The sequence below is a fragment of the Palaemon carinicauda genome, chromosome 9, assembly GCF_036898095.1.
Source record: "Palaemon carinicauda isolate YSFRI2023 chromosome 9, ASM3689809v2, whole genome shotgun sequence".
NCBI classification, from domain to species: domain Eukaryota; kingdom Metazoa; phylum Arthropoda; class Malacostraca; order Decapoda; family Palaemonidae; genus Palaemon; species Palaemon carinicauda.
The window spans coordinates 120684773-120693494 of record NC_090733.1 but is presented as its reverse complement, the minus strand read 5'-3'; the positions used below and the strand labels follow the sequence as shown (position 1 = coordinate 120693494).

The 8722-nt window shown below is 48.6% G+C and overlaps 1 protein-coding gene across 1 annotated transcript in view; it reads left to right on the top strand.

Moving 5' to 3' along the window:
• The window catches only part of beag (IC cytokine homolog beag), a 61997-nt gene continuing 53275 nt past the window's right edge, over positions 1 to 8722 (top strand). The window contains exon 1 of the mRNA XM_068380356.1: positions 1 to 156. Coding sequence (XP_068236457.1) covers positions 147 to 156 — 10 coding nt within the window. The 5' untranslated portion in view covers positions 1 to 146. The remainder of the gene's footprint in view (positions 157 to 8722) is intronic.

Sequence of the window (8722 nt, the reverse complement as noted above, 5' to 3'; positions counted from 1 at the left end):
AGGTCTACCTAAAAAGTCACCATTCTAGGTGTTATGAACATCAGTGTTTAGGAACACCAAGTCAACAAAACAGAAGGCCGCCGAACAGCAGAAAACTTATTGTTATTGTCAATTTTGCATAGCCTTTACAGGCTTAAATTTCCAAAATGCCGTCAGGTACGTAACTTTTCGTATACATTTCGTTTTATAGTACTTTGGCCTAATGTACCGTACCTTAGGTTAATAGGATTAAGAGTGACTTGCTGAAGGCCTACGAATTATTCTAGACTATAACTGTACCCTAAACTTAAGCCACATTTGTGTTATCAGTTGAAGATATAACGTAATGTCTTACCTATAGTGAATTAGAGTAATAGTGAAATGCCTTAAATTATCGCTAAAGACATGACCCATATATTTTCTGGATTTACTCCATTGTATTACATTATTAGTTACGAGATTGAGATGGTTTGTAGACTGTTGGCCATAGGTTGGCTCTGGGATGAAAAAAGGGAAATCACATTTTACTTAATCAACAAAGGGGTGTATGTATGATAGCGGCCACCTGCATGTATTATTACGGCTAACTTAGAATACGGCAGTGTTTAGGCGGTCGCAGCGGGGTTTAGGCCCCCCGTTAGATAAGTAGGTAAGGATACGAATTGTAGGTTAGGTTAGGGGCGAAAGGCTCCTCAATAAATATGCCGTAGCTTTAGGTACCCTCACTTAACCTAACTTACTGCGTCCTGGTATTACAATGGATAATATCCCTTGGTACCCCCATTACCTCTACTAGGAGTTATAGTAAGACTCTAAGACCATTTTCAGTTTTACCGATTTCCAATAATCTGGCTGCCTTTACTGCACCAAGGAATGGAAGGAAAATTACAAATGTGGAGGTTTGGCGTACTTGTTACCACATCTTCACTTGGGTCAATCCACTGAGACCCTTAGTCAAATTGTATAAAATGGGTGGGGATAAGCTTCCGTAGTCATTGTCTCACACAGCAGGCTTTCTGGTAAAACTATAGATATGGACGGAACAACATTTTCAATAGAAAAAAATTGTTTCTATTGTATTTCACCCAAAACCATGGGTTCCATAGGGTGTCCCCCATAATTGGTATATATATATATATATATATATATATATATATATATATATATATATATATATATATATATATATATATATATATATATATATATATAACTAAGTTTTTATTTGTAGTGAAAATAAGTGTCATTTTTAAGAAAACGGTTTTTCTACGGGAAACGCCTGTTTTTTAGTAGTAAAGCTTTTTCCTTCAGTAGCTATAATAAAATTGGGTTTCTTAAACTCCATGGAGGGTTCTCAGTATTTTGTCTTTTGTCCTGGAGAAAGAGAAATGGCATGCAACATCTACCAGTGTTTTAATTAGGAAAGGAATAGGGAATTAAATTTGGATTCAATCAAGTACTCAACAAAGATGTAAGAAAAATAGTGAACTGATCTGTTGATAGTCAGGTAACTGCCTGGTAAATAACACATGGTCTGCCAAAATCAAGAGGTCGTTTCAGGAAAAAGCTGGCACAAGTAGGTCCTGGCTGATTCAAAACCACAAGCACCACCAAATGCTCAAGATATTCAAGTACTCTATTACCAATCAGAATTGAGGAAATTTATTTTTTTGATATCAAAAGTCAGATTCTTCATTTTTGTTAAATGATTTTTCCATTCAAATTATTTTTTTTTTTTTTTTTTTTTTGTTATAGCTACAGGCTTTCAACTTTATCATCATGTGGTTAAAAAAAAAAATTACTGTCAGCCCGCCATATTCCCTGGGTTTAGGTAACAGAGACAGGCACGAAGATGGAGAGTTTGCGAATAAAGTACTTACGACTCTAGGATGGGGTAACTCCTAACCCAACAACTTATTACCCATTGCCTATGCGCGATCGACTAACACACTAAGTTCTGCCTAATATTCTTTTAATTGGTTTATATCTCAGTGTAAGTATTGTATTAATGAATAAACACATTTCAGTAAGTCAGTACTATGTACTGTATATGTTAAGTACAGTACGCAACACTAGTCATTGGGACACTTGTAACAACAAAACACTTTTGTTCCTATCTAATATAACACTCAATGATACTGTAGTGTATATTACTGTAATATATGTACAGTACTATTACTGTAGTACAGCTTACTTAGCTAAGCCAACACTTATACTGTACAGTACTGTAAGTCTTCGCTGTGTTTGTTAGGATGACTTGAATTGTTTGACAACTCACTGCAGCCTACATGTAGTATTTATTTACGCTACTGTATAGCATAATTAAGAAACAACACTATACATACTTTAATTCTTTAATGTACAATATGTATACAATGATACTTAGAAATAACTGAAGTAGTCCCGTGGTAGCTCCTAATCACCACTCCATCTTCGAGGAACTAGCTCCGGCTACGCTTCCTCAGCCAGCACTCTTGGCAGATCATCCTAGAGCGCTGCCAGGAGGTTCGCCTCCAGGGGTTGGACTACTTTCTCTTCCGAGGGAGACTTTTCCTCCCCAGGTGATAGGTTGTTTCTCCCTTCCAAGGGAGAACTCTGCATTTTCTTCATTTCTTCATTGACTCCGACTGCTGTTGCTGTCTTTGCCTAGACTACGGTCCCCCCTCGCTGAGTCTCTCTTCCTTCGGGGCGGAGCATTGTCTTAGGCAAATCTCTCCTGCAAAGTGATCACCTCTTTTGTTCGCAAGAGGGACCACTCATAGAGACTCCTCTTCGGAAGATTGCTACTGCTGAAGGTCAGCTTGCTGATCCACCGGCCCCCAGAGGGTGTCATCAAAGCGCGTCAACCCTTCTCCTTAGAAGTACGCCTTCACCTCAGATGAAGAGACGCCTCTTTGGCTCTTCAGCAATGCAATGCAGCCTTCCCCTGCGGAGGAGCCTCCTCTTCCATCGTCTTCTAGCCCTCGACCTTCGCCGTTCCTGGACCTTCTCCTAACGACGCTGCCGCTAGTCCTCGGACTTCGGTCTTGAACTCTTCTGTTGATCACTCGCAATCCTCCATGGTAGATGTTTGCCCTTCCAAAGGGCATATCCCTGTTCCTAACCTGCCTTCACCATTCTTGTCAAGTGATGTTGCAAAACATCCCTCAGACCTTCGGCTGGGCGCCAGCACTTTCCAACGCGTCAGCGCTCATTAATGCACCAGCGCTCACCAACAGCTCGTCAGCGCTCTCCGACATGCCAACTCTTTCCAGTGCTCTCCAATGCTCCAGTGATCTCGTGATCACCGGCACACCCCAGCGCGTTTTCACTGTTCTCAGCACCACCATTTGCAGGCTCGCCAGCGTTCACCAGCTCATCCATGCTCACCAGCGCGACTACAATCTCCTGCTCTCGCAAACGCGCTCCTGTGCGCCAGCGCTTGCCAGCTCACCAGTGCTCTCCAGCTCTCCAGTGCTCCCCTGCGCACCCGCACTCGCCCCGCGCTCGCCTGCGCACCTGCGCTCACCTACACACCCGCCCTCGCCTGCGCACACGCTCTCGCTCGCCTGCCCACCCACGCTCGCCTGCGTACCAGCGTTTTCCAGCTTGTCAGCGCTCGCCAGCTTTCCTGCGCTTACCTCTGCACCTGCACTAGCCTGCAAACCAGCGTTCTCCAGCTCGCTAACACTCGCCTGTGTGCCTGCGCTCACCTGCACACCAGCGCTTGCCTGCTCTCCAGCACTCTCCGGCTCGCCAGCACTCTTCTGTGCAGTGCTTTTACTGCGCGCCAGCGCTCTCTTGCGCACCAGCACTCTCCTGCGCGCCAGCACTCTTCTGCGCATAAGAGCTTCCCGGCTCGCCAACGCTCCAGCACTCTAATGCGCACTCGCGCGAGAGGCAAAAAGAATGAAAGGGAAAACTTTTTGACAGGTCATCATCACTCCATTCCCCTCCCTGCAATTGCATTACAGCGCGCTCGCCGGGAAAAGAGGGAAGAGGCTTCACAGAAGGGTTCCAGATCCAGAAGATTCCATCTTCGAAGGCGGACCCACCGCATCAACCATCGATCGAGACTTCTCACAGGGATCCTTTGCTCCCTTTCTCTTCAGGAGGTTTTTCTGACAGTACCACCATCAGCAAACACGATCTAGACGTTGCGAACTGCGTATCATTAGCTTGCCAATCTCTAATTGCCAGCTTGCCGATCACTAGCTTGCTGACTGCCGTTCGCTAGTCCGCCGATTGCCGATTGCTAGCTCTTTTTTCACCAATGAGAAATCCTCAACAGGCTGATCGCTAGATCACTGTTTGCTGATCCCTAGCTCGCAGTTCGCCAGATCACCAATTGCTAGCTCATCTTTCTCTGATTACAGTATTGACCTCCAGTCTCGCCAATTGCTAATGATCTCTGATTGCTAGCGTGCTGATCGCCGATTGCTAGTCAATAACTAGTCATCAGCATACTTATCACTAGGTCGCTGATTGCTAGCTCGTCTTTCTTCGATCGTCGACCTCAGTCTAGCTGATCTCTGACCCCCAGCTCTCTAATAACCAGTCGTCAGCTTGCTGATCTCTAGCTCGCTGATCGCCACTCCTCGATAGTCATCTCTTGCTAGCTTACCGTTCGCTGATCACTAGATCGCCATTCACCGATCATTAGCTCAACACTCCAATCGTCAAACCTTTCTTTAACCATATGATTCTCGGTCATCAGCTTTCTAAGCTTCCTTTCAGAGCTCTGAGCATTGATTGTCATTAGCTCGCCGATCACCAACTAGCGATCATTAAACCATGCGGCAGTAAAAAACAGAATACAATATAGAAAAATTTGTATAAAGTTTTTTCAACACTCGTTTCACTTTAACTCGTAGATTTTTCCATATTTTTTTAAGATATGGATATTTCTTACAAGGTAATACTCATCATCTACCTTTAATCTGTGTGTGACCAAAGAACCAGGTAGATATTATGCAAACTAAGTGAGGTCTAAAGCAAAAGTGAACATCAAGTATTGCAGACAAATGCAATGTTTTTCTTCATCGTCTGTCAGCGGGAGGAGAGAATGCCTGAACCAACAGCCAATCAGCAATGAGCTTTCAAACCGTGGTTCGGTTCCATTTGTCAGCCAGGATGAAACAGACTTTAGTATTACTAAGTCAATGGTACATTTGGTGGTAGGAACCTTAACTCTTTCAGCATACCAAATGTACTTTTGTTCCGTAACCGAAATACAAACCTTAGCTATTTACATTGGGTTTACCTTTCGGCGTAGCTGTAATGGCGAGCCGTTAGAATTTAACGAGGGTGTATTACCCCCGCGCTAGTTAGCAGGGGGGTAGGGGAGTGGTAGCTAGCTACCCCTCCCCCCCTCACACACCAGTGAACTGCTTCTCTTCACTTTTGGCTCGGACAATGGACAAATGTCTCTGTCTTTGTCCTCGCTTGGCAGCCATTGTTTGTTTTGTCTTTACTTAATCACTTACTTTTCTTTTACTCAATATATATGTAAACTTTTTTTGTGTTTATGTATATATTTGAGTATAGAAATCAGTAAGTTTCCTTTTCAGAGTTTGTGCTTGTGTGTGTAGTGTACGATATCTCCGTGGAGCCCTCGGCAGTTAGGCCACCATGGTGTAATTTCATGGGTCGCGATTGAGTTTGACTACGGTCTTTCTCTCTCTCTCTCTCTCTCTCTTTGAGGTCGTTCACCCTTTTACTACGTTACTTTTACTACGTCTGAGTAGCTTCCCTCCCGTGTGGGTGGGGTTGCTACGCCATACGTTTTGTCTCAATTAGTTTATGAATCTAATTGTATTTGTTGATTTTCAGCTTTTGTAGAACGATTTCTTTCGGGGTTTTCGTTCTTTCTTTAGAGTTCATTTTTAAATTACATAATTACATAGTTACATAATTATAATTGTTATAATTCTGTGTTGGTTACAGCTCTCCTTCCGTGAGTGTAAGTGGTTGTGAGGGCACATGCCTGTTGTGTAATTCTTGTGTTCCTTTCCCTCGGGATTCCTCTTCGGAGCATTCCCGGGGGAATGAATGTTAACTAATGATTTTTGTTTTTATTTTTCACAGTTACCGATCTCGTTCGTTTCTGTAATGTGACAACGGAGTGAGGTGTCTTGTTGAGGCCTAGGGATTCGGCTGTTGCTGCCTCCCCTATAGATCTTCGTCAGGGGCGTGTCTCCTTCTCCTGGAAGTACTCCCGTGACGATTGACAGCTCTCCAGTTCATTTTAGAACACTCAGGAGGCTCGCCTCCTTGGTTGGGTAACTTTCCTTCCGAGGGAAGTTTTCCTGTCCAGGCTTGAGTTTTTCCCCTTTGGGGGGGTTCTTCTCTTGCCTTTATTTCGTGCGACTATGCTCTTGATGCTGAGCGGTCGCACCTGCAGTTACGCTCAAGGGGCTGGGCAACTTCAGGAGCCCCTCTTCGGAGCATTGCTCTTTTTAGGTCACTGGCTGACCCGTCTCTTCTACGAAGTGTTTCTCTTTCGTTCGCGAGAGAGTACACTCATAGAGACTCCTCTTCGGAGGACTCTTCTGCTGTTGTTGCTGTTGGCCGCCTTCGCCGTAAGGCTCTCCGTCCGCTACGTCGTAAGGGCCTCCCATCTTCCTATAAGGGTGCTAAGAGGCGCCTTTTGAATCTCCGTATGCAGCTCCTCCAACGCCTTCCTGACCTTCCGCCCCTTGTGCAGCTGGACAGCAGTCTGACCTTGTCTTCCGACGGGCAACGGTCCCTTCGGGGCAAAGGGTTGCCTCCCACGGGGGGCCTTCCCTTGCGTGTCAGGGTTCCCCTGCACGCCCTTCTGCAGTGTTAGCACACAGGCGCTCTCCTCAGTGTTAGCGCACAGGCGCTCTCCTGCTCGTCAGCGTTCTCCTGATCGCTAGCGCTCTCCTGTTCGCCAGAGCTCTCCTGTTCGTCAGTGCTCTCCTGATGACCATCGCCTACTGCTGTTGTTCCTGTTGTGCGCCCTGCGCGCCATCGGTCTCCTGAGCGCTCTAGATCTCCTGCGCTTCCAGTTCCTGATTCGGGCTCTGTGCACCCACGTTCGCCCGCGCGACCTAGAACTTCGGTTCAGGTCTTGGGCAAGGACTCTCCTTCTCCTCGCCCTCGTGATCCTGTTCGTCAGCCTGCTCCAGCGCAGCAACGCTCGCGGTCGCCTACGCGTGCTTCTAAGCTACTGTTCGCTCAGGATTCCACGCGTCGCCCTTCTGCTCACCAGCGATCTCCAGCTCGCCAGCGACCACAGACGCGTCAATGCTCGCCTGCTCGTCAGCGATCTCTTGCGCGTCAATGCTCGCCTGCTCGTCAGCGATCTCTTGCGCGTCAACGATCGCTATCGATCTTCCACGCGTTACAGGTCCCCTGGACACCATCAGTAGCGATCTAGTGTCCTTCTGTGCGCCAGCTTTCTTCAATCACCAGCGCACATCTGTGCGCCCTTTCCTGCCACGCACCAATGGGCGCCAACGGTTTTTCCTGACTGTCCAGGATTGCCTGATTGACAGCTCGCTTCAGCGCTCACCTCCTGATGCACCTGCGCGCCTTCTGTTTAGCGCGATGCGCGCTAGCCATCCCTAATCTCTTATGCGTCAGCGATCGCCTACGCGCCCGCGCGATTCTTCGCCTGCGCGCTAGCGTTTTGTTAACGCACCACCGCTCGCCAACGCGCCGTCGCTTGCCAACGCGCCATCGCTTGCCAACGCGCCTTCACTCGCCTACGGGCCATCGCTCGCCAAGACGCGCCATCCTCGTCAACGCGCCATCGCCCGCCTATAAGCCATCGGTCTCCCGACCGCCTGCGCTCACCCGGCGACCACACGGCCGCACGCCCGCGTGCCCGCGCGACCGCACGACCACGTGCCCGCGCGACCGCACGCCCACGTGCCCGCGCGACCGCACGCCCACGTGCCCGTGCGACCGCGCGCCCACGTGCCCGCGCGCCTACGCGCATGTGCGCTCCAATGATTCGCCCGCGCGCGAACCAACGGTATTACATCGCGCGGACCAACGGTGTTCCGTCGTGCGAACTGACGGTGTTCCGTCGCGCGAGCCTACGGTGTTCCATCGCGCGAACACCAACTCGATTCCTGCAGTATCCATTGCTCGCCTACGGGTCATCTCTCGCCTGTGAACTTTCGGATGCCGACCTCCACGCTCGCCCTCCTTCTGCGCTCCCTCGTGCACTTTCGTCTGCGCTCCCTCGTGCACTTTCGTCTGCGCTCCTGCGTGCCCGCGCATGGGCGCTTCCACGTTCGGCCACGCGCAAACCATTGATTTACCATCGCGCGAGCGCCAGGGCGATTGCGACCGCGATTCCCGTCGGGGTTTCACAACATGGCCAGCCTGGCGAGTCTTCTGGAGCGTATTTCCAGAACACAGTCTTCACCCCGTAAATGCAGAGCATGGCACATGCAAGAGCAGGAAGAATCTTCAGGGAGGTCTGAGCAACATTCTTCTTTCCAAAACCTGGGTTAGCCCTTCCTCGTTATTCCCTGGAAGGGTCTGGCCAGGGAGCTTTCCATCTCGTGGAAGGGGCTTACCAGGTCCTTTCCCTCCTCGGTTGCGACCCGAGGTTTTGTACAAGGAAGCTCCAGGAAGATCATGGGTACTTTCCTCCTCTCGGGCTCAAGCACATTGGCGTTTCGTCGCCAAGTTTCGAACTTGCGGGCAAACTCGATGTTGGACCATCTAGACGCAGTGACCGAGGGCTTCCTCTCGGGTGTCTCATCCGTGGATGTCGACAAGCTCA